Raw genomic sequence first — 25,121 nt, forward strand, 5'->3', positions numbered from 1 at the left:
ATTAAAAACAACAGGTAGCGGAGATACATAGATGTGGAGTTTATTATGATAACGGTACAGAGTTACAATCGTAGGAGTAAAGATCCAGTAGTGACGACTACCAAACTATTGTGTATGATAATACTGAGAGCGAACGACGGAGTGATTATGATCAAGTGACGAGTCAGGAGTGAAGTGACTAGTCGAGTGAGACTGCTTCTATCAACCGTCCTTCGCTATATATACACATGAATGTTCAATATATTATAAGAGTCATCGTTTACCTAGGTCGCAATTTCATAAATCATAATAGTCAATGTTGATCTAGGTTATGATTGAGAAATCTGCTGACATTCCATTGCAACTCCGATTTGTTTTGATAATAAAACATGAACACCGAAGTGTGTTATACATGTAATGGTGACATGGTATAATTGCTACAGTATTTTCAAAGCATTTTATGCTAAATATTTATAATACCTATCTATTAAAAACAGACATTAAAATTATCTGATAGAACTTTGTTGCTCTGAAAATCGATAAAATTTAGAGCAATGAGGTTCGATCTGATTATAGAACCTTGTGAAAATATTTTGCTACAGGGGTTAATTATTGTGTTTGAGAATAGCAGAAAAACACATTTTTCAATTAATTCTTTTATTGAAATGACATTAATTTAACATAATTTTTATGAAATGGCAGATGGTATAAATGTTTTATAATACAGTCAACCCCTATATCGTAAAAATTAGTAGTTCGCTATAGGAATAATATTGCTCATCATTTAATTCATTTCTGCGACGTTTTTTGGGTGGTTCACAAAGGTGTACATATTTATCGTATAGATTACTAAAAATATTTTGGAAGTCAGTCTCTAACCATTTTTTAAATTCGTTAACTTTTCTAATGGAATAACCAATGTTCGCAGTTTTACTTTGAATAATTTTAAATAAAATATCCGATTGCGCATAATCCTAATTAAAAATTGAATTCAAATTTTTTTAATCATAAACATCTGCAAGCGTTAAGAATCTTCATCCCATGTAGAAGAATTATCCTGTATTGTCTCGAATGTCGTTATGAAATCAGATCTATGGTCATGACATGACCATAGATCTGTATCACATTGTAGATCATTGTATTACATTAAGTATACGAGAATGATAATGCCACCTAGTCGATGAGATATTTGGAAGTCGGCGATTCATTATTTCATTGAGCAATGCACTTCTCTTTGTAGATGTATTAAAAAAACTAACTAACTTAGTGTTCATGCACATTCCGCAACATTTTCAACGGATCTAGATAAAACTAAATTTAAAATATGGGCATGGCACGGTACAAATATGGCCATAGAACATTTATCTCGAACATTTGTTTGATGGAATATAATAAGAGTCAATAATCATTTTATCTTCCTTCATATTTAGGTTTACGTTTGTCTGCAAATGCTTTTAATCCTTCTATCCTGTCTGTTGTATAAACCACTCCTTTGTAGCATTTTTCTTCTACTTTATATCCATCTGACAGAGAACCCTGGATGCCCTCATCTACTGCTTGTTTGGCCATCCTCAAAGCGATAGGGCCGTTGGGCAGCATCTCTTCTGCCAATTCAACTGCTTTAACAAATGCTGCATTTTTTGATTCGTTTTGGGGTACAGAATGGTTTACGACACCTGGAATAAAAAAATACTTGTTATTTTTCAAATCTCCATTAAAAGTTTTATCTCTATTAGAACTGACAATATGATATGGTATGTCAACTGCGACTGGACGGCACAGCAATGAGTAATAAATTCTCCGCAGCATCAACATCCTTTTGACTATGCAACGGATTGATCAGCATGCGACATCTACGCAACCCCATGTGAAATGTCCAAACCGTTCCTGAAATTTTAACCTAGACCTACATCCTGCGATTTACAATTGCATGTAGCCATCATAATAGGCAGCCGGCCTTACACCCCGTTTACACGTGCATGGATTTTACTGCTGACAATACGTATTACCACGGCCATAACAAGAAAATGCATGTGTACAAACGTATTGTCATGAAAGTTACAAGATTGCATGCATGAATCAAAAAAGTTCGAAAGCTTCTGAATTTTCTCGATATGCGCTGTAAAACAATAGTGGTGAACCTACCGGCAAAAAAACCAACTACACTGCGGAGAGATTCATTTCGAGCTCAACTGATTTTTACGATCTGTCAAATAATTTCATAAACTGATAACATCGCGTCTCACTTACTCTTGAAGAATGAGATTGGAGAGACAGCCAGCACTTTTACGTGTAAACAGTAGTTATTGTCACGATAGTTTAAAATACACACTATTGCTGCCAGTAAATCCATGTACGTGTACAGGCGCTATTATGTTACTTATTCTACTATCTCGCTTAATTATTTTGAAACTTATAAATGCAAAATGTAAATTGTATTGCGATATAAATAATCAATTATGTACCCATTTCTTGGCCTTGCTTTCCGGTAAATACTCTAGCCGTGAAGATGAGTTCTTTAGCTAATGACGGGCCGACAATCCTCGGGAGTCTTTGAGTGCCTCCAGCACCTGGGATTATTGCTAGTCGCGTTTCCACCAGTCCTAACTTGACATGGTCTGCAGCCACTCTTAAGTCGCACGCCAGAGCTATTTCTAGGCCTCCTCCCAATGCTGCGCCATCTAGTGCGGCTATCACAGGCACTGGAATGGTTTCGATGTTTGCAGTCATCTTTCTTAGTGTTTTGACAAAGTCCATGACCTCTTCGTTCGTCATTGCTAATCTTTCTTTTAAATCTGCACCTGAAATTGGATGACATGAATGAATTAACGAGATTTAATAAAGAAAACAATTGCAAAATTGCAATTTTAATTTATTGAACAATAGGAAAATAATGACCATGTCCTTTCTTTTTCGCACAAGGTGGGTTGTTAGTAATTTTAAACAATCACAAACACCCAGGCTTTGAGAAAATCACATAAATATATTGCGTCCTCAACGGGAATCAAACCCAGAGCTCGCTGATGGAAGGCCAGCGAGAAGTACCACGAGAGCCGCCTGACGTTGAAGATTATGAAAATGGGGAGCAAAACAACTGTCGCGTGTACTCATCACACATACACTCAGTTTCTCTAAGTATACATTCTTCTTAAGTGGCGCTACAGATCTTTCGGACCATGGCTGACTGCTCCAGGGATCTATATCCCGAGCTCTCTCTCTCCAGTCAGTCACACCTAGCATCCCTCTTGACGTTGTCTGTCCATCTCGTTTATGCGGAGTTCTAAATCCATGCATCTAACAATGAGACCGGCCCATCTGAGTCTTTGCACCTTCAAGACAATAACTATACTGAGCTTTAATTGTTTGAAGAACTTGTCGTTTGTACGGATGTGCCACCTTTGGCTTTCATTATGTTTTCTTCCATTTTTATCATTTATTTTCTACATAATATGAACGATAATATTTTGTCAGTAAAATCCGTCATGTTCACGAAATTATTAATTATCTACTTATTATGTAGGTTCCTATGGAAGAATCAGGGGTAAATGTGCCGCAGAGGTGGACATGAGATTTTACAACTTTCTATGTAGACCAAACCTAACCTACCCCAACCTAATATTACCTCATATAATCTTAGTTTGTGATAATGGTGTATCAAAATGTATGAAAATTTCAAATTTTCAATTAACGATTATTGGGTCGAAAAGCCGATGCGCCGACAGAAAAAGGTATTTATTATAATTGTCTACATGGAATAAACTGTTTTCGTAAAAAAAAAATTATAAAAGCTCGTGTCCACCTCTGCGGCACAATTATCGAATCAGGTAATTATGCCGCAGATGCCTGCATGAGCTTTTATAATTTTTTTTTATGAAAACAGTTTATTCCATGTAAATACCCTTTTCTGTCGGCGCATATACTTTTCGATCCAATAAATGTCAATTTAAAATTTTCACACATTTCGATGCATCATTATCACACACTAAGATTATATTAGGTTGGGGTAGGTTAGGTTAGGTCTAAAAAGAAAGGATACAAGTCGGTTATGGGGAAGCCAGTGGCAAACACATTTTGAAAATAGCCAATATACTAGATTATTTATTAGCTTAGGTTAAGGTTAGGTTTTCATTCTTGAATTCATGAAGTTTGACAAAATCGGCTATGACAATTAGCGCGGTTCCCGTCTGGCTTCCCCATAACCGATGTGTACCAAAGAAAGTTATAAAAACTCATGCGGGATTCTGCGATACATGTACCTACCAAGAATCATAATTACCTGCACAGAAGATGCCAGGAACATTGCTTCGTAGAATGAGTATTCGGGTTGATGGGTCATTCTCAAGATCCTTAATGCTTTCCAAGACGCTATAAACAAGGGATTTACTAAGAGCATTCTTCACTTTCGGATTATTAAAGCTCATTACAGTGATGCCTTCTTGTGAACCCTGAAGTTTTTCCACTAATAACTCTTTGCCCTCTTGTTTTTCAGTTGAATATTTTCTAAACTGCTTTGAATTAGTGCTTATTATCCTGTATTCTTGTCTAAGCGCAACTTGCACAAATTTAAAGAGTGCCATTTTTATTTAATTAGCAATTGACAATCTATAAAATTAATATTATAGGATACGGTCTTTTTAAACTTCAAAACAGCTTGTGTGTTATCATGACAGATAATGAATTATTGAATTCTGATAACAGTAATGAATTAGGTGCTGACTGCTATGGTGTTAATATTCAACAGATGGCGTTATTTAAACCATATTTATATAATTATGTAAATTTTGTAGTTCATGTAAAAGTTTGAAAACTTCAAAGAAAAGATGTAAAATAAACATGAAAAATACTTTTGACAGTTCGACTTTGAACTTTTAAGAAACCATAGACAGTATGAGGGAAAAAATACAATACAAAAGAAGTCGTGAAAAAAAAATCATATGAATACTAAATTTATTAATAACCCTATCTAAAATACTGATTTCATTGATTATATTATTATCATTACAATATATCAAATAGTTAGTGTTTAGGCATTCTAATAAAATAATGACATTATTATAAAGCGCATTTACTAAAGTATCTTTATAAGTCCTGCTCAAAGCGTTAGTAACATACCTATTTGCCTCTAAAGTAAAACATTATTAATAATGACAATTTATACCGAAATTCATTTAAAATATTCACATCGAGAAAATTTTTATTTACTTTTATGATTTACATCGACTTAGTTGCTATTTTTTATTTCATAATTTCAACTACATTGCTTGATTTAGATGTATTTAGTATGGTTATTTCGTTCTTAATAATTTTGACGTTAGACCATTGAAAATCTATTATGCATCGGCATTTATTATTGTTTATGACTTTTCTGCTCTTGGCAATACTACTTAATTCAAATCGAAAATTGAATGACAATTCGGATTTTGAGTTTTGACGTTTAATAATATTATTGTTGAACAATTTGTTGAAAATGGAGTTTCCTGAATTAGGAAAACAGTGCATGTATCCTACTTGCAAGCAACTTGACTTCATTCCTTTAAAATGTCAATGCCTTGGATTTTACTGCAAAGAACATTTCAGTGAACATTGTTTATCAGGAGAATGCAGTTATTATTCTTCTTTGACTAAAGAACCCCAGTTTAACCCGTCTTCGGAAATATATAAATGCACCTCTGACAAGTGCCGAAACGCTAGCTATTTGAAACTGCCCTGTCCAAAATGCTGCAATCATTTTTGTATCGAACACAGGTTCCATCCGTAAGTAATTTAACATAGCTACCTATATAATTTGAAACCACTTCTGATAAAACCATTTAATTGTCTACATGGGACAGTGTTGCCATCTTTTTCTATGCTGATTATAGTACAAAAGCATAAAAGTTATAGTATTTCTGAAAAATATATAGTACAGGAACATTTTTCGTCTTGAATCCTTTAAAATTATAGTATTTTGGTATATTTGGCGTAAAACTAGGGTCTTTTTACTGGTTCTCCGCCACTGCTCGCTGTCATCTGTCAGTGAGCGTAGTGTTGCCAACCGAACTATAATTATAGTACATTTTAGTTCGCGTACTATTAAAAAAGTATAGTACATCAAAAATACCACAATTTTGAAAAATGGAATTAATTGAATTCGCCGGTTGTGCGAATAGTCCCCATTGCGTTTAAAAGCGCATATTATTTAGTTATTAATTATTATGTTATTTCATTGCGTTTAAAAGTTGTCTATAATTGTCGATGTTTAAAGTTCCGTAAAATCTTCGTAATTTAATCACAGCAAATCGTAATAACGTGAAGCGAGGGACGTAGTAAGTATAATCTATATAATATAAGATCTCTGTGTGCGATATTAGTCTATGGACGTAGTCTTGCGTTGTATACTCTAAAAAACTAACGTGACAGTTAATGACAGCGGCCGGTGTTAGCATTTTTCGGTCGTAAGAGGTGTTTTAATAAAGCAGAGTATCGGAATTTCTAGAATTCTCCGTTATGTTTATATGACAAACAAAAAACTTACATTTTCAACACGTTCTATAATTTTTTGCCGTCTAATACTATAATGTCTTGGACCGCATACTACAATTCGATGACAAAAAGATAGCTGAATTCCAAAATGGCGACTGACAGATAAAGACGACGGAGAACCAGTAAAAAGCACCTAAAACTATAGTATTTTACATTTTTTGTGGAATTAAAATTATAGTATTGTACTATAATTATAGTACGGTTGGCATCACTGACATGGGATAAACTGTTTCCGCCAAAAAAAATATTATAAATGGTCATGCGGTCATCTGCGGCACTATAACCATAATCTTTTTGAAAAAAAACTGTCACTCAGCAGGTTTCTAACCTGTGCCCCCTGGGATTCGCGCCCATGTGCGTGACCACTAAGCTATACGTGTCCTATCCAATTGCGACGAAGATAACTAATGTTTTTACAATACTTTCAGCAGGACTATTCTAACATTATCACTTAACTCCAAATTCAAAAGTTAAGAATCCCGGGGGGCGCTGGTTCGAACATGCTGGTTGTATTTTTCTCAATTGTTAATTTTTCTTTTAAACAATGTCTCAAATTTAAATGAATTATTTTCCGTTGTTTTAGTGAATGTCCTGAGATAGATCCTGACGTGTTACTTGCTGAAAAAATCAGATGGGAAGCGCCTAAAAAGCAATTTGAAAAGGCTAAAGCACTCATAGAAGCTGAGGTAACATTCCATATAGAATGATAATTATTGTCATTCAATAATTATTGTTAAAATTATTAGAGAAAAAGTACTTTTCATTGTGAAATATAATTTCAACATGATTTTTATTATTACATTTCCATTGCAATTTGAAAAAAGTATTTGATTGGTTCCATCATATATATTTTTAATCAACTACTATCTATTTTTCCTGCTAATGCAGATTTGGGATGCCAAAGATGTCAAAACTTTGGCTTAGTACCCCCAATATTAATCGGAAAACCGTCAAAAATTCCAGTGGAATATGAACCCAATGCCTGCTGAACACTGAATTGCTAGTCTATAGAGTTGGGTATTTCCCGAGAAAATCTCAATCTCGAGATTCAGGATTTCCAGAAAAGAATTCTCGAGATATCGGGATATTTAAAAAAAACCTGTAAAAATCCTAAAATCAGTGTAAAAACAGACAAATCCCAAAAAAATATGATTTTTTTTTATTTATCTAAGAAGACAAACAAAATAGAAGTAGGAAAACAAAAATAATTCATAACATTACTTATTAAAATAGAATTTCAAAAAACATAGAATGTCAATCGCTGCGTCTGACAATCGTGTACGCTTTTGAGACACAAAATGCCCTGATGTTACAAAAATTGCACTCATTTTGAGTCGACGTTGGCTTAATGTGTTAAATGTCCCGATCAGTCTTTGAACGTTTTGTGTTTTCTGTCCACTTTTTTCATATAGAAAATCGTTTTTTCAATTAATATTTGATAATAAAAAAATCCCGAGAAAAGATTCTCGAGATCCGGGATTTCCCGAAATGTTAAAAATTTCAATTCTCGAGATTCAGGATGGAAAATCTCGAAAATTTCTCGAGAATTCCCGAAACCCAACTCTACTAGTGTATAAGATTACCACTATTTGATTTCTTTTATTTTAGTGAATATAATATTTCTTGCTTGTATTTTTAGATTACTAAAAACCTGAGAAACTCCCAAAAGAATTCTGAAAAATCGAAAACCGCCTTCAAAATTCAGCTCATGAAAGTGAAATCGAAAGCAAAAGGGGAAGCATCCATCCCAACTGTGAATAGAATTTATTTCTCCGTACGAAAACCATCAGATAATACCGTCAAGACTTTGGTATGCACTCCCAAAGATGGCGCCGATTACAAATATGACGACACTTTAAATACTGCAGTTTACGTATCGAATGAATGGTCCCTGGGTCGCGTAATAGATTCCATATCCAGGATTTGCTCCATCAAAAATGAGAACAACGAAGCGAAGGCACCAAAATTGAGACTGTTCCGAGAGCCCGACGGCATGGCTGTCCACTTCAGCGAGATGGATAAAAAACTGTCTCTGTTGATAGACAATGAAATACTGATTAATGGAGATAGGATAAGTCTCGATTATGTATCTGCTGAGGTTATAACTGCATCAGATGAACAACAATTGTATTTTTTGCATAATTAAAACAGAAATTCCTAAAATTCTTTTATTTATGTACATACTATATACACCTAAAAGAACAGAATTTAATATGTAATAAAATAATATTATTATATACTATATTTAATACTACAAGAGACCACGAGGCCCAATGACACTAATTAAGGTCCTTTTAAGTGTCAGTTCTGTTGTCCGTTCACTCGAGGTTTCCGTTTTGGTCCGTTCAGTTTTGAAACGGCGGTGTATTTAGACCAGTGATTCCCAACATGGGGCGTACGCCCCACCGGGGGGCAATTTGAATATTTGTGGGGCATTGCGCATTATCATTAACAATGGCTAATGACTTAATGACAGATTTCCAGATTTAAAAGAAATTTCTTTCACACCTTGGATAACTCGACCGATGTTGCTAGATATAACTGGTGTGGTCATGCAGTATCAAGAAAAACTCTCAGAATTGTAAATGATGAATCTTTTAAAATACTATTCAACATAAAAAATGTAATGGCGTGGGTTTGTGTGGAGACAGAAACAAAATACCTAATTTATTATGACAAATTTAGCAAAAAAAATACTGTTGCCATTTCCATTATATTAGTTGAATGCGATTTAAGCGCTGTAAATGATTTGTTACTGAAAAAAGAAATCGTTATGATATCATAAACCATGCGTGGAAATTTAAGATTAAAATTGACCAAATAAGTAGGTACCTCAGATAAAAACTCTTTACACCTCACACGAAACATAATGCCGGGTCCACACTGGCAACATGTCGCGCGACAACCTCATTAAATTTTACGATAATTATCGTAATTGCTTAAGAAATGTTACGATAATTATCATACTTATCGTAAAATTTAACGAGGTTGTCGCGCGAAATGTTGCCAGTGTGGGCCCGGCATAAGGATCGCACTAATTTTCTTCCTAATTGTACATTTGTTCTAACAAATTTACTTATTAATAGGAATGTATATAATATTTACTTACGAAAGTTAAATTAAAAATAGTAGTATGTGCATTTTTTATTTGAAAATAAAATCATTTTTCTCAGAATTTGTTAGGTAACTATAAAATTATGATAGGGGGGGGGGGCATGGAGATTTTTGTAGCGTTGAAGTGGGGCATGGCACAAATAAGGTTGTGAAACACTGATTTAGACCATCAGTTGTCCGTTCAGTTGCCAGGTCAGTTCGGAATCGGCGGTGTATATTTACGCATTTTTTATCCACTAAAAATGAATTTTATTTTCATAATTACTTTCTAAACATATTAGTTGGTGTTATGCAATGCCTATATTTAAATAAATTATAATATTTCAATCAAAATTAGAAAAGTAGTATGAAAAATATGGCAACATAGTAATTTATATGTCAATTTAACTGGCAACTCTAAAAATGGATACGATCCTAATCCATCCTTTATCGTCTCCGTTTTGGTTTAAATCGGCCGCTTCAGCTTCGGTCAGTTTATATGACTGCTTGACGGAAACTGGATAGCAGAACACCTTTACTGTTTCACGACACTAGCAGTAAAAGTGAAAAAACATTCTTTTTTCAATAAATATTTGTTGATTATTTCCCTCAGTATAACATTTTAATAATTAAAACAATCGATGAAGTTTCTGGAAAGTTTTATTATAGTAGATTTGATAACTAGAGCAAAATTAACATTTTCTAAGTTGGCACAGATTAGAATTGAAATATGACATGAATGTTGCATGTTGTTTATAGTCACCAACTTTGATTTCTTTGTAGGAAGAATAGTTATATTAACATGTCCACAGAGTGGAATTAACATCATAACAAAACACAATTTTTTTAAATATTTTAACACAGTACTCTCTCAGTAATCCGCCACCCCAAAAACTAGAAAAGTGTTCAATTAGTGAAAGCGGCGGAATATAAGTGCATACATACAGAATAATAATATGGTAAAAATTAAAACAGGTATTTCGTAAAAATTTGTACTATCAAATTACGGTTTTATTTATAAGTATTACTACATTATACATATTTATTAACTAAGTTTGTTACCTAAATATTAAACAGTAAATCACTTGACACAACCAGTTGTTCAGTGAGGCAGATATTCTTGAATGGCTTAGGTTTCCTGGCTTTTCCTATGACCAAAAGCTTCAGTTTATGTGTCCCGGTTGCATTGGAGTACGGCATAATTGTGTATCCGTGATCTCCGATATCTCGCCAAACCCGTGATCATAATAACCGTATTTCAATACATAATTTTTTTGAGAAGCTAGGGAATTACAATTATCGAACTAAATGAATTAATTGGTACTTTCAATTTTATTTGGTTACATTCTGATCTTTACAAAAGATATGATAACATAATAATTCTTATGGTACAGCATACCTCAACTAAAAAAATCATAACACAGGTTTCAAAATTACACTCGATTCAAATTAGGTGGCATATAGCGAGCAGTGGCGAAGGCTCCATAGTAGGCGATTATTAAAGCCTACCTTCTAAGAAAAACAGATCTTCAAGTTAATAATTTAATTTAAAATAAATACACTGAAAAATCCAAGCCAATTGAGAGTCATCTATCGTCAGAATTTAGAAGTTTTATTTTGTTTAGTAAGGTTTATAACCATAACTAGCGCCGTCTGGATTCAACTATATTGTGAATTAATTAGATCCATTTTCCAGATCTGTTTTGTATGACTTCAGTCGCGTGGCCCCGATCACTGTCTGGCTTTTTATTCCGAAATCATAGGTTGTTTAGTTAGCGCTTACATTCGCTGGAGCACATTTATTCAAAATAATTTCTATGGGATTCAATCACATATAAATATTGATTGTTGTTAAAAATATAAAATAATTTATCTTGTGATTTTTATTTATCAGTTATTTATACCTAAGTCTGTGTTTTAAATATAGAAGTATTTTAAAATGTCTAGTTTTACAGGTTAAATTATAAATTGTTATGGAACATATACACAACAACGGATATTTTCAAAGATGATAGGTAATATATTTTGAGTGTATGTTACGTTTATAAATGTTTAGAAAATACATAATTCAAACTAATTGCTTATTTATAAACTAATTATATCAAACTAATTGAGCTTTTTAAATTTCATCGATTTAGTTATATTGGGTTATCTTCTTATTCCCCGTAAATATATCTGACAAGTGTTGTTACTCCACAGCCTACCTCTTCCAAAAGTCACCCTTCGCCACTGATAGCTAGAATATACATATTGACCCGCTTTGAAATTTTTCTCACGCAGAGACTGATACAATTTAGCACAGTATCATGTGGCATCTAAATGCCCCAAAATGAAGTTCGATCTACATTTATAAAGATAGAAGAATTTTTTTAATCTATTTTGGTTAGGCAGGGTTTAATAGAATTTTTCATTGAACTACGAATACAAGTTGCAGATGGTGCTGGTTAGTTTCAAAATTCAGTTGACCCCTGCCTTACCAAATCATAATAGTTTAGGTATACTATGGGCGATTCGACAAAAATAGTACACACTTTTTCAGTTATACTTATTTGTTTTCGTTGTTGGTTTTTTAAAATTCATTAACCCCTGCCTAAACCAAACCATAATCGATAAAAAATATTCTCCTTTCTGTAAAATATCTAAAATTATGTATGATTTAATGGCATAATTTTAAATATATGGTAGATAGACGAATATTTTTTCACTATTATCTATTATGGATTGATTTACGCAGGGTTTAATTGAATTTTTAAAAACTAACCAACCCCGTCTGCGATTTGTAGTCTTAGTTCAGTGAAAACAAATATGTATGACTGACAAAGTTTAGTGTGGACTATTTATGTCGGATCATAACAGCTTACCTACACCCTTTGCCACTGGGATGCCCCATTGTTCGGGATGTTATGTATAATGTCTAATTTATTATTCGGTTCATAAAAGTTACAATACTTTGTATTTACCACAAATTTTACAAAACTCGTTTCATTTATTTTGTTACTATTCTCAAGTATCGTCTATTTAGGATCAAGCAACGCAAAGTGCCTGATACAATCTATGAACCATCCTAAGGGGAGCGCTTTGATATGCGCCATATTGTACGCTAAAAGTGGCTCTGTTTTGTAGATAATATAATGTGCACAAATGGCTAAAGCGCTTGTCTCCCCTGTGTGATATGGCACAACTTTCTCTTTATCCGGTATACTTTCCGGCCTCGGTTCGCGCTTTAAGACAACTCCACCTCCCGCCTCGACGAGAGTCATGAGATAGCCCTTGTCCACTTTCAGCGTTGCGCTTATTTCATACGGCGAATCGAGTCCTACGAAATAAAAGTGGCACCCGTTGAAAAGACCCGGCAGTTGTTTGTAACGGTTCGCTCGAGATAATTCAACGCCATTCGAGACACCGTCTAAAACATTGATTGAATAACGTTCGACATTCGTAATATCTGAATCGGGTATCCATTCTTTTGATATTATCCATTTACCAGATATGGCCGCGTATAAAATATCTCTGTTCAATAAACAAATATCTTTGACTCGTCTATCGACTAAAATGTGAGATGAATTAGCGAGTTTTTTTTCAACTTTAACAGCAGGGTTTACCTTTGATAGATTCTGCACGGTTGTCGTTAAAGATTTATCAAGCGACGATAGATAAAAATGTATCGTTTCCATTTCAGATTTTAGTAAATGAAGTGAGTAGTGAACATTTTCAATTTGAGACGACGAAATACCGGCTTTTATAACCTTGAAGGAAGATTTTAAATCTTCGCTGGCTAACTGCGCGGGAGTTACTCCTTTGTTGTTTTTAGCGTCCGTATTGGCACCGTGTTGCACAAGTAATTCGGCCATTTGCGTGAATTGATTCTTTACGGCTTCATGTAGTGGTGTTTCGTTGTCCAGTCCGGGTACGTCCGGCAAAGCATTGTATTTCAACAACAGCTCCGCAATATCGGTTCTATTGTTGCTGACGACTTCGTGGAGAGGTGTCCAACCCGCGTGGTCTTTCGTGTTTGGATTGGCTCCGTCTATAAGGAGTTCTTTTATGGCCTTAATATTACAAATCACACATGCGGAATGAAGTGGAGTTTCACCTTTACGATTCTTTTTCTCTTTAAGATGTTTATTGAGAATATTAGCTGATATGTTCGGAATTGATTTATTTAACGACATTTTATTGACACATTCATTTTTATCCAATAGCAACACCGCTGTTTTGATATCCTCCATTAAAACCCCCTTTTCATCAAGTACATTTTTTGAAATTCCTATTTCCGTTTCCTTAATATCAAGACTATCAACAACTGGCTTTTTTCGAACAACTTCCCTTGCAGCATTCTTTTCTTTTTTGTCGACTTCTTTTGTCTTCGGTTTATTCAAGATGGCGCCTTGTTTAGATGAAACCTTTTCACCTTTGTCAACATGAAACGGTGGATTAGTTATTTCTTTCAAATCACGATCACCAGACCTCAGCCGTCTCTTCGCAGGTTTAGCCAAAACCTTTTCAGGACTCTCGACATCGCTAGAATCATTTTTATTCAGCGATTCTTTATTTTCTTTTTCGTTTTTAATCAGTGACCGATTGACGCTTCTTTTCTTCCTTGATTCTGTAATCTTCGGTGGTGATATAGAACGAGTTGTGGCTCTTGTCCTTACAGTTATTATAGGTCTTTTGGGGTTAGCGTTCTTCAAAGAGCTCTCAATGGTACTTTTTTGCGATGTTATAACCATAACGTCATCGGCAACTGTTTTGAAGGGGGCAAATATTGCTTGTAGATTATTATATGCCATCACCATCTCATCTGTGCAAACGGACTTTTCAAAATTACTATTTGATACATCACCGCATTTTGCGCACGACAGCGACTTGTCGATATGCTCAGAGCAAAAGTTGTGACGGCATTGCAGAAAGTGCGAAGAATCACTGCAAAGTTGTTGGCAGATTGAACATACTAAATGCTCTTTGAGAGCGTCCAAACTCTTAATAACTCCTTCCATTGTATATTTTGATTTGAAACTACGTTTGCAAAGTTGATAATGATTAAACTACCTTCGAATTTTTGATACGACCAAAAGTTTTTGACGTTTCAGAAATGTTTTGAACACTGTTTCGCGCGTTGGCGTTGTACATTCTTTTTTTATTGTAGGCTATTAAGTATAACTTATTAAATCTTAGTTCTAATTACGTATGCTATCTATCGTTCTAATATTGTAGTACTTGTTTTCATTATTTTATCTGTATTGTTATACTCAGGAATACTTTATATTTACTGATTTCAAACAAAAAAAAAACAATTTAATTCAATTTGCGTATGACAGCAACACGTAGTATTATACTTTCAGACAAAACCTCCGTTGAAAAAAACTATTGTCTTCGGTTATTATTCTCATACTTTTCGCGGGTAGTTTGTTTAAATTCAAATCACGACTGCAAAATTAATACATTAGTTTTCCAGCGATATCTATTCGGAACATAAATTAAAAACATTATTTTCATAATAAATGAGGTAAAATAATAGCAATAGTAACCTAGAGTATTTATAATATTGTTAGAACATACATCAACATAAATAACCTTGAAAATAATGTACATTGTATATATCGTCACTGTTCTGGCAGAAGACACTAATTCGAAAAAATGACATATTGAGTTAGTTATACCAAAATGTTCCTTATTTCAAACTTTACCGTCTGGAAACCTTCTTAATAAATAAACAGTCTTTATTTTAAAGTCATCCTTTTTACGATTATTTAATAAACTTACATGATAGACCATTTCAAACATTTTAACAACTTCAAAGTCAAATTACTCAAAACTAGTATTCTCCAGTTAGTGTGGTCTGCCAGAACAGAGACGATATTATCTACATAATATCTAATCGTTGTTGGTTGTAGGTTGTAGGGCATCCCTTGTAAGTGTCCAGTCGTACAACATTTTCAGTTAACGTCCCTTGATGAATAAAACAACGACGAGAGTCTGCTGGAGAGAATGCGAGGACTATCAGATATTGAGTTAGTAGGTACCTGCCTAAGTTCATTTTTGATTTTAGGGTTTTTGTTTGAAGATGTTTTTAATTTGCATAGGAAAAATGTCCGACAACTCGAGACAATGCAGACATAAAGAGGTTCGCTGATGACGAACTCTGCAAAGCATGGAATAAATTTAATATTTTCATCCAAGAGCGTGCCCACTAAAATTTAATCGACCTAAGAAAAATATTGTTACGTTTGTAACTTCTGGAGCGACACCCTGCAGCCATTGAAGATCTACCAACATGAAGAAAAAGACGTAAGTTCGATTTATGAATAGAAAATAAGAATAAGTAAAATGTATTGAAAGATAAAAATTCTCCGTGTGAATCGCATCGGTAACCGGTTGAGATGGGCGGATAAGATCAAAAGGCGAGCAGATAAACCGAAAGTGACTAACTGAGAGGGAGAGAGAGGTGCTCGGGATAGAGATCCTGCAGGACGGTTGTGCCATCGGTCACAAACTTGAATGATATGTAGCGTTGGAATCAGCGCTCGAAATGGAAAAGTTTACGAACCGGAGCGCTAGACAGTTTTCTGAAGAACAATACATAGTTATCATAGTTAGAAGACATAGTTATCAAATTTTATGTGTATTTCATAAAAATAAGTGTGTTAGATTTTCTATTATATGGCCGATCTAGCTCAGACGGTCAAATTATTTTTTCCACGAGACGGAGCGATAATTTTACCGATTTCACGAACAGGAACGGCGCTCCGGTCCATTTCGAGCCCTGGTTGGAGTAAATTAGAAACAAACTAATAAGATACAATTAATTATTTCGTATAGTAGTTACATTTCATTATTTTTTTTTAAATTTTGGTCTATTGTAAATTGTAGCGTAATACCTATCTGTTATATCCAATTTATGCATGATAAAGACTAGAAAACATGGTGGGCTTGTGACATTATCTAAAAATTATTCTATTGTTCAACATGCAATATTAAAATTTATTTAATTACATAATACAAATTCAAAAGCAGAAGACAAGTAACCGGTTGGGTTGATAAATACCTAGGTACCTACCACGACTGTGTAAGTAGACACGTTAAATATATTCGTTATATTATTTATGATGGCTGATAAATATAAAATAGGTATACATACAGGTTACTGTAAGCCAGTGGCGAAGGGTGGAGGTAGGCTGCTAAGATCCGCCTTAAATAGTGCACAGTAAACTTTAATCAGTCATACGTATTTGTTTTCATTGAAATAAGACTACAAATTGTAGATAGTTGGTTATTTTTTAAAATTCAATTAAACCCTGCAAAACCAAGCCATTATAGATAATAGTAAAAAAATACTTGTCTATCTATAAAATATTTAAAATTATGCAATTAAATCATACATAACTTTGAATATTTTATAGATAGAATAATATTTTTTATCTATTATAGTTTGGTTTAGGCAGGGCTTAATAAATTTAAAAAAATGAAACAACAATAAGTGTAATACTCTTAATCCAACGAAAACCAATAAGTATGAATGAAAAAGTGTGCACAATTTTGTCGTATCGCACAAAATATACCAAAACTATTATGGTTTGGCTTAGGCGGGGTTTAATTTATTTTTAAAAAAACTAACCAATTGAATGCCATCTGTAAATTGTAGTATTAGTGCAATAAAAACAAATAGGTACGTATGACTAACAAAGTTTAATGTGTACTATTTATGGCGGAACAGTCTACTTCCACACTTCGCTACTGCTGTATGCTGTATATACCTATATAAAATATAATAATTTTGTTTTCTTCTCTGTCGCTATTCTATATTATTTTTAAGAGGCATGGCGTCCACTGGAATAGCACCGACACATTCTACAATCAATCCTACATCCTTAAAATTCGTAGTCACCAGAGCAATGTTCTGCCAATCAAACGCCATCTACAATTTTATTTAGAATTTGTATAATTTCATTATATTATTATGTTATAGTTGAGAACATTTATTTGAGAATAGATTAATTATTTTATTTTTAAATCGTATATTATATTCCCGGAACCGGAAACATGTTGGCATCTTCGGGGGAAAAAAATATTTTTTGAAAATGAGACAAACCCGGACCCCCCCCGTAGGTACGAAAAAAATACAAATTATTTAGATTACCTAATGATATGTCTTCTTCCTTTTCTTCAGGACCTCATGATGATTTGGCTGCTAAACAGTTTTCACAACGGCTTGAACCCTCTCCTCTTGGCATTCTACGACACACAAGGCCTGTGTTAGTGAAAGACCCTCATGAAATGGTGCAACCATCTGAGGCATCAAATGCTTGCTTTAATAGTCCGACGCAACAAGCTAAGATACAAGACAGCGCGGATGATACGAGTACAAACGGACACTATTGATCCTGATAAGTATGACAGTTCGGCCACGTGCATTCTATAACCATTTATAGATGCGACACGTCACTATAGTTTGTAGGTGAGTATCTGTAGATATAGCTGCAGGCCAGGTGTTCGTGGCAAGAATAAAAGATCGGAGGGTCTGGGTATGATGAATGTACCCGGAAAATTTCGAGGATTCGATTACGGTTAAACCGACGAGAAGCAGAAGTAGTTTTGAAGTCAGTAGTGCCTACTAGATTTTGGTAACCCCGCCCGCTTCTGTTGCATTAAAAATATAAATAATTAGTTATGCATATTTTTAGAAATGGACCCCCCCCCCAACCAAACCATTTTTCTGTTGCTGGCAAGCAGTTCTAGTAAACCCTTCCTCGGGAGACGGCGAGAGCCAAGATACTTACTAAACTGTACCTACAACCAGAGTTAATTAGAAGGAGGGAATTTAAAATAGTATAATAATAATACGTCAATAATTATGTTAAATGTACATATTTTTATCATGAATGACGACATTTTGCTCGTTAAATATGCACCAATTAGACTCCAATAAGATTCAATTAGCTATTGCTTTTGACAGACTATTTGAGAGATATGAGATGACATAAATATGACATTAAATTATTGATAGGTAATGGCATGATAATGTTTACATTGTCGAAATAATGGACGATAACCATTAAAATTTATTTATATTGTCCGGGATCAAAAAGTGTAATAATAGCTACCTATCATTAAATTTTATAAAAGTGAAGTGAGCAAAGAAGTAGAGGGGATTCGGCCACCTCACCTAGCTCACTGCAGTATTGCCAACCGTACTGTAATTATAGTATTTGTACTATAATTTTGGTCCGCGTACCATGTACGTCGTACGATATAAAACAGGTAAAGTACGCCCTGTAGACAGGTAAAACAGGTACAGTACTACTATAATTTTGAAAAATCTGAAAAAAGTAGGCAATAGATGAAGAATATCGCTAAAGTAACCCTGGAGGACTAAAAAAGCCCCTTTGTCCAAAAAATGTGATAAAGTTGTACAAACTTATCTAAACAACGGTCAAAAATGGAACTACGAACTACCATATGGACGCCATTTTGAAAACGTCATGCGAATGTCAGATTCTGTGCAGTTTCGAGTCTTGATTGGGTAGTTTTTGATAGTGGCTACCCCATCTATTCTTTAGATAAGTTTATAGGTCTGTACTTTACACTTGAACTTTATTTCAAAAAAACGAGACGTTAATCAAGTATTTAACATTTGAATTTTGCCTAAAAAACGAGACGTTAATTACTTTACTCGGAATTTATTTAAATGCAGAAAAGTATTGGTCATTCAACGCGTACTATATTTTTTCCCGAAATACAATAATTTTGGAGGCTCTGTACTATAATTCCACTTTGAAAATATGGCAACACTGCCTAGCTGTCATTTTCAGTCGCTGCGTGGCCACTTGTTGACAAGGTTGTATGTTGTGCAAAATACAATATTATTGCCTGTCAAAATCAACAAGTTGTTTTGCTGTTATCGAAGTGTGATTAAAAGCGTTTTTTGGCTACGTGTACGAAATTCTCGGAGCTCGGAAAACATTAAAAAAACAATATTATATTTTATTAACTGGGCGATTCCTTTATATCAGATTTAATAATAATTACAATTGATAAAACACTCCGAGTACGTAAACAAGCATTTTAATAATGATAACGTATAATAAGTCGAAAATGAAAACAATTATTTATGACAGTTCAATTATCTCAGACAGTGAAAATCTTATTGAAAATTTAAAATAAGAACATTTCTAGTGATTGATACCAACGACAATAATAATTAATTTAAACAAAAGACAACGTTTGTGCACGAATTTTATTAGATTATCAATAGATAATATTAATAAATTACCCACCAAAATAAAAGACGTTTTAATTAATTAAATAAGTTTTTATCTTTAGAATTGGTGTATTATTAATTGGTTTCACATGAGGGCTGGGGAGACACGATTACTTCAGGTAAATCATTTTTTTTTTTTCATTTTAATGTAACACAATTTTCTGAGACAAGGCCTTCTGGTGTTCGTGTTTTACTAACTTTTATTTTATCCACACTACGTGTCGAGCCAATGAATGTCACTTGGATTTCTGTACCACTTTGTTGCATCCGGTTTGAAATTCTCCGCTGTTTCGATATAGGCTGGCAATTTTAATGTATTTTTATTATTAGATCCGCATAATAGACAACGAAGTGAAAATGATTTTATACACACTCGATTGATTGGGCATACAGAGTAGTTATAACATCTACCTATATATTATTATTACCTACCTATCTGTTACGTTATACATTATAGCTTGGGGAAAGGCATTTTTGACACTAAAATAATGCAAAATACAATGATTGCACACACACGCATACTACTACAAATAAAATAACATGTATTATGTATTAGGGATTTTCAAACTAATCAATTGTTTATGTGGTAAGATTATCAGCTATCAATTTTTCATTAGCACATTCTTATAATATTTTAAACATTTAGCGATAGCCCGTGAAATGAAAAAGTAAACCGATATACCTAGCTACAAAATGAGAAAATAGACTGATTCGATTTCAACTCATTTAAAACAGTGAGATCGACAACGATTGGCTCTAATCAGGCGCTCTTATTCGCGTACATTGTCTTACCATTCCACCGCTGCATCTAATCTTTATAATATTATGATGAATTGTTATTTGTGCATTATTTATGTGATCGAAGTTTTCGTTGCGACAACGAAATGACACTCTACTGAATTGGTACCACTAATGTAGTATCATTCTCAGTGACGTCCCGTGGCGGTAAGCAGGTCATGCGTTGCACGAAGCGGCATATTAGAAAGGGCGGCGAATGAATGAACGAATACAAAATAATATCACAACTTTTGAGAGCAGTGGAGGTTTTGTTTGGCAGTCGTTGTTTTCGCTTCGTTAGAAAAAAAAATCGAATCATAAAACATCCTTAGAACCAAACTAATACCTACTGCGTTGTAGTACATAATATTGTAATGGCAGTTTATCATTCAGGATTTTTTATCATAAGAGTGTCTCCAAACTTGTCAGCGCCACAGGCCTCCACGTACCCAACACTGCCACTGTTTGAGAGTAGGTTTTGCGGAAATGCTCTAATCCTTAGTAGATGACGTGTATTTAAATTGAAAAGATTTCTGGTGTATTTGTCTGTACCTACCTCTAATGAATTTGCACACAATTTGAATCTAAATAATATTATTAAAAGGCACGGCATTCTAGGGCAGCACTTTGTCTAGGGACGTCACTGATCATTCTATAGGTATTATTATAACGAAACAGACAAAAATAAAATATTAAAATAACTATTATTTCGAAATCATTTTATGCACTTTCATTTTAAATTTATTGAATGAAAATTCTTCTCACATTTCCAAGAATGCCTTCACTTATTTACTAAATAGTTGTTAAAACTATGTAGATACTTACTGTAGTGATATTCTCTTTCTGCATAATCTGAATGTTAAATATGTAGCTAAATACAATTTATAATGTAATTACCTACCTGGTTTGAAACAATGCATACAATTAACAGGTATACAGATACTGATCAAATAAAAGGTACCTACTTATGCTTAATTAGAAAGTTATTATGTGGTTACTTATGTAGTCCACCTAAACACTTCTGATTGTGTAATCAGATGCGTTGTAAATGTCTGTAATTTATTGATTTGACTACCTACCGTTTATATGGTAAAACCAAAGATAATGAAGTAGAAAATCATCTTGCATTGAGATAAAGCGCCAAAATATTGCAATGCTACAAAATGAACCTCAAGTAATAAATTTTAATACCTATTGTACTATTTTTCATACAAACTTTCTGGACTATCTTTTTTGTTGTTTCTTTCTTCCATACAATAGTGGGTAGTCACCGACTAACGGAATTTCCTTCAGCGATGTTTATAGGGAACAGAAAGAAGCTTCCATATAGAAGAAAATTCATTTTATTTGGGGAAAACCCTGGTGTGCAATTCCATTTAATAGCAAAAATTTTGGAGTATAAATAGAAGATTACTGATACGTTATTTCTGTTATCGTTATCACATTTGAAATTATTTTGCAAGCGTATAAAGTATAGTAGAGTATACGCTCCATAACGTTGCACTCCGGCTCTAGGATCAAATTGATGTAATAAGTATATTCTAAAAATATTTTTTTAACATATATTATCTATTTATTTATTTATTACTACATATTAATTAAGTAATACAAGTGAATATCATTTGATCTAATTTTATGCGAGGTGGTCAGGCAAAGAGGCTTATCAGTGTAGTAAAAAGTGCAAAGTTATAAAACGTATACCTACTCTAAAGTTTGTAAAAACTTTTTAGATGATTTTTCAAGAAAATAATAATGCCGAAGTGTAGTATTATTGATTTCTTGTCTACTCATCGTGGTGGATTGTTTTTTTATACGCCCAGAAAATTGTCAAATAAATTTAATATCGTAATAGTGTGAAGTTCTCTGCAAATGAACCTGCAATCTGAAGTCCTTTTTTTTCTTCAATTTTATACATTTGGGTTCCATCTATAGACGAAGTTTTTGTCAATATCTATGTTTCATATCCTGAAATAGCTGTCAATATCCCCAGTTTATAACTTGTTGACTTAACGAGAAAGTTTGTCACAACAATACTTCTCCGATCTTTTACTTGGATGATTTGACCGTATGACAGACAGCTTTATTCACGGTTTGGTTCCACTCCACCCGGCATTCAGCGGCACGCAGGGCCTATGAGCGGACAATCCGTGGCATTCTTTATATTGTCTGTCCATGTGGAAGGAGCTTTTTCTCTTCCTTTCTGTTTCAATTCTTCGGGATAGTTCCCGGTTTAGCGTCCATACCACTATGCCATAGAAAATGATTCTTCTTTCTTTCGACCATGTCCGATCCTAATAGGATCATATGGGCCTCCATGGAGTAGAGGTTTGTATTGACAGATTTTGTTTTTTACGAGAAATGGATGTCAGCCACTTGCTCAACCTATTGGGTCCATACCCTGACACACACAAATTGAAAAACAATACGTGTACTTGCCAGCCCCAGGATTCGAACCTGTGACGCACGGCGTTATAGTCCAACGCTTAAGCCGCGCGACCACCGTGGGTAAAATAGAAAATGATTGGGAAGATTTATAACTGGGAACAATATAAATTTAAAAAAAATACAACCTCCATCCTGTGGAAGCCCATAATATGCTTCGCATTAAACATGCATTAAAATGCAGTCTCCGGTCTCGATTGCAAAGGAGGTTTCTTTTTGAGAAAAGGATTCCTTGCAATCTCTATTATATTTTTCATTTATGGAGATTTCCTTCCGTCTTCAGCCACTTCTAATTGAAAAATGTCCCTAAATATTTATATTGAGACAAATGGTTCGCTGTTATTTACAAATGTAAACCATTTAACAATGTCTCATCGCCTTGCTGTAGTGTTCCTACCTATATTGTTAATAGGTTTTCCATTTTAAACCTAAAATTTCTGAATAAACTGAACATTTCCGTGTTGTTTTTGTACGTAAATTTATGACTGATAATCGTTTAGAATCGAATCTTTACCGCTGCTATGGCTATTGCAATTGGCTTCAGGATCCAATGTGAATCTTGACCAGCTCTCAAAGTTCCGAGGAGTTAAAGGTATCCGCTTCAAACCTGGGTCGGTCCTGAATCCAAACGCAATGCGAATTTACTAAAATTTGACCAACGTACATTATGCCGGTCGTATAATGCGGACGTTACACACGCGCATACGCTTTTAAAATATACAATTCACCGCTAGTCACTACAAAAATGATGTTGGATAATGGAGGTGAAAAAAATCTCATTAGAAATCTCCAAGGTCGATCATAGTTTAAAAAATGAAAGGCACCACTTTCCTTTTCGTTTATTGAAAACGAAATGGTGCATCTTAACGAAATTATTACTATTAACACTCTCCTTGTGAAGATGTGCTAGCCGGTTATATGTAAATGGTACGTAAAAAATTTCACCGTGGCACAGTTCGCCGTGAGCTTTCTTATCGGAAAGAGATAACCGTATCTAGCTACTATAAGGTCTCCAAGTTTATTAGATTCAATATTAAAATAATTACAAGATAAAAAGAACTTTTTATATACAACGTTTTTAAATGTTCTGTTGAATCATATAAACTTGACTTGACTAGCACAAACTATCAAAAAAATTTGTACTTGATAGAAATAATACTGAAATGTCATATTGATTTCCATAGTAACGCACGTATATATTAATAATTTAGTTGCTAGGACCCCAGACCCCTAGCAACCAATAATGGTGTCGAAATAGCTTTTCATACAAAACAGAATTAACTGAAAATGAATTCAATTCTACTTACAGATGGCTAATAGTATTAAAAAATGCATTGGCATCGTGTTCTGATATATTCTAAAAGTTTCAAATGTCTAGCCAGTCGGGAAATTAGTTAATAATCGATTGCAAGATTTGTACCGGATAAACAACCACCGGACAAATAAGAATACGACCTAATAAAAACGTTGTAATTAATTCAATTTTCATAGCTGATTTTGGCAAAATTCATGAATTCAATAATGAAAACCTAACCTAACCTAACAAATAATCCAGTATATCGGCTATTTTCAAAACTTGTTTGCTACTGGCTCCTGTAAAGTGTAAACCGAGAACAACCGTGTTACGTCAGTACTATACGACCCAAAGAGGTTGGACGGTCTTTAATATACGGCCATATATTATACTTTCACGGTGAAGTGTGATACGGCGAACTGCATACGTACAAGTTTCCGGACATCCTCCTCTCTATGATGTGAATGATTTATTTTATCTCTAAGGATAAATCTTCGAGATGTTGCAACGTACAGCTAGCCTATTGTAGAAACGGACAGTCTATAATATACCTACAGATTAAAAACGAAATCACTGGGGAAATAGAAATTCGTCACGGTGTCCGACAAGGGTGTATACTGTCACCAATATTATACAGTGATTATATGATAGTCTAAAAAATGTGAATTGCTATTCTAATAAAATGAAAAATTAGTTAAAATCGTTATATTAAAAAAAATGTACGATTAAACATAATATAATGCATTCAAATAAAGT

At 33.9% G+C, this 25,121-nt stretch overlaps 4 protein-coding genes across 4 annotated transcripts in view; 2 read left to right on the forward strand and 2 right to left on the reverse strand.

Annotated features, from left to right (window-relative positions):
• Positions 1 to 17: 17 nt before the first annotated feature.
• On the reverse strand, positions 18 to 4,830 carry LOC147070356 (methylglutaconyl-CoA hydratase, mitochondrial). The gene is made up of 3 exons (XM_085949847.1): positions 4,256 to 4,830; positions 2,445 to 2,780; positions 18 to 1,655 (listed from the first exon to the last, which is right to left on the reverse strand). Exons 1-3 carry the CDS (start codon positions 4,554 to 4,556, stop codon positions 1,390 to 1,392), a joined length of 903 nt encoding a protein of 300 aa, XP_085805973.1. The 5' UTR covers positions 4,557 to 4,830; the 3' UTR covers positions 18 to 1,389.
• Positions 4,831 to 5,361: 531 nt separating this feature from the next.
• Positions 5,362 to 8,667, forward strand: LOC147070357 (AN1-type zinc finger protein 1-like). The gene is made up of 3 exons (XM_085949849.1): positions 5,362 to 5,733; positions 7,085 to 7,187; positions 8,141 to 8,667. The coding sequence occupies exons 1-3, from the start codon at positions 5,447 to 5,449 to the stop codon at positions 8,645 to 8,647; spliced, it is 897 nt and encodes a 298-aa protein (XP_085805975.1). The 5' UTR covers positions 5,362 to 5,446; the 3' UTR covers positions 8,648 to 8,667.
• Positions 8,668 to 11,916: 3,249 nt separating this feature from the next.
• On the reverse strand, positions 11,917 to 14,716 carry LOC147070358 (BRCA1-associated RING domain protein 1-like). The gene has a single exon (XM_085949670.1). It carries the CDS (start codon positions 14,589 to 14,591, stop codon positions 12,609 to 12,611), a length of 1,983 nt encoding a protein of 660 aa, XP_085805796.1. The 5' UTR covers positions 14,592 to 14,716; the 3' UTR covers positions 11,917 to 12,608.
• A 4,685-nt stretch (positions 14,717 to 19,401) lies between these two features.
• Positions 19,402 to 25,121, forward strand: part of LOC147070359 (uncharacterized) — a 110,353-nt gene continuing 104,633 nt past the window's right edge. The window contains exon 1 of the mRNA XM_085949688.1: positions 19,402 to 19,971. Within this exon, the coding sequence (XP_085805814.1) occupies positions 19,942 to 19,971 (30 nt within the window). The 5' untranslated portion in view covers positions 19,402 to 19,941. The remainder of the gene's footprint in view (positions 19,972 to 25,121) is intronic.

Source organism: Rhyacophila brunnea, unplaced genomic scaffold, assembly GCF_057557595.1.
Source record: "Rhyacophila brunnea isolate RB1 unplaced genomic scaffold, BYU_Rbru_1.0 scaffold_22, whole genome shotgun sequence".
Lineage (NCBI taxonomy): Eukaryota > Metazoa > Arthropoda > Insecta > Trichoptera > Rhyacophilidae > Rhyacophila > Rhyacophila brunnea.

Bases quoted from the DNA above. Each gene is read 5' to 3' on its own strand.
- LOC147070356 (XM_085949847.1), bottom strand. From the start codon at position 4,556: ATGGCACTCTTTAAATTTGTGCAAGTTGCGCTTAGACAAGAATACAGG. The intron at 2,781-4,255 runs GTAATTATGATT...ATCCAATTTCAG, and splicing joins TCCTGGCATCTTCTGTGCAG to GTGCAGATTTAAAAGAAAGA. The intron at 1,656-2,444 runs GTACATAATTGA...TTTTTATTCCAG, and splicing joins AAAGCAAGGCCAAGAAATGG to GTGTCGTAAACCATTCTGTA.
- LOC147070357 (XM_085949849.1), top strand. From the start codon at position 5,447: ATGGAGTTTCCTGAATTAGGAAAACAGTGCATGTATCCTACTTGCAAG. The intron at 5,734-7,084 runs GTAAGTAATTTA...CCGTTGTTTTAG, and splicing joins ATCGAACACAGGTTCCATCC to TGAATGTCCTGAGATAGATC. The intron at 7,188-8,140 runs GTAACATTCCAT...TTGTATTTTTAG, and splicing joins AAGCACTCATAGAAGCTGAG to ATTACTAAAAACCTGAGAAA.
- LOC147070358 (XM_085949670.1), bottom strand. From the start codon at position 14,591: ATGGAAGGAGTTATTAAGAGTTTGGACGCTCTCAAAGAGCATTTAGTA.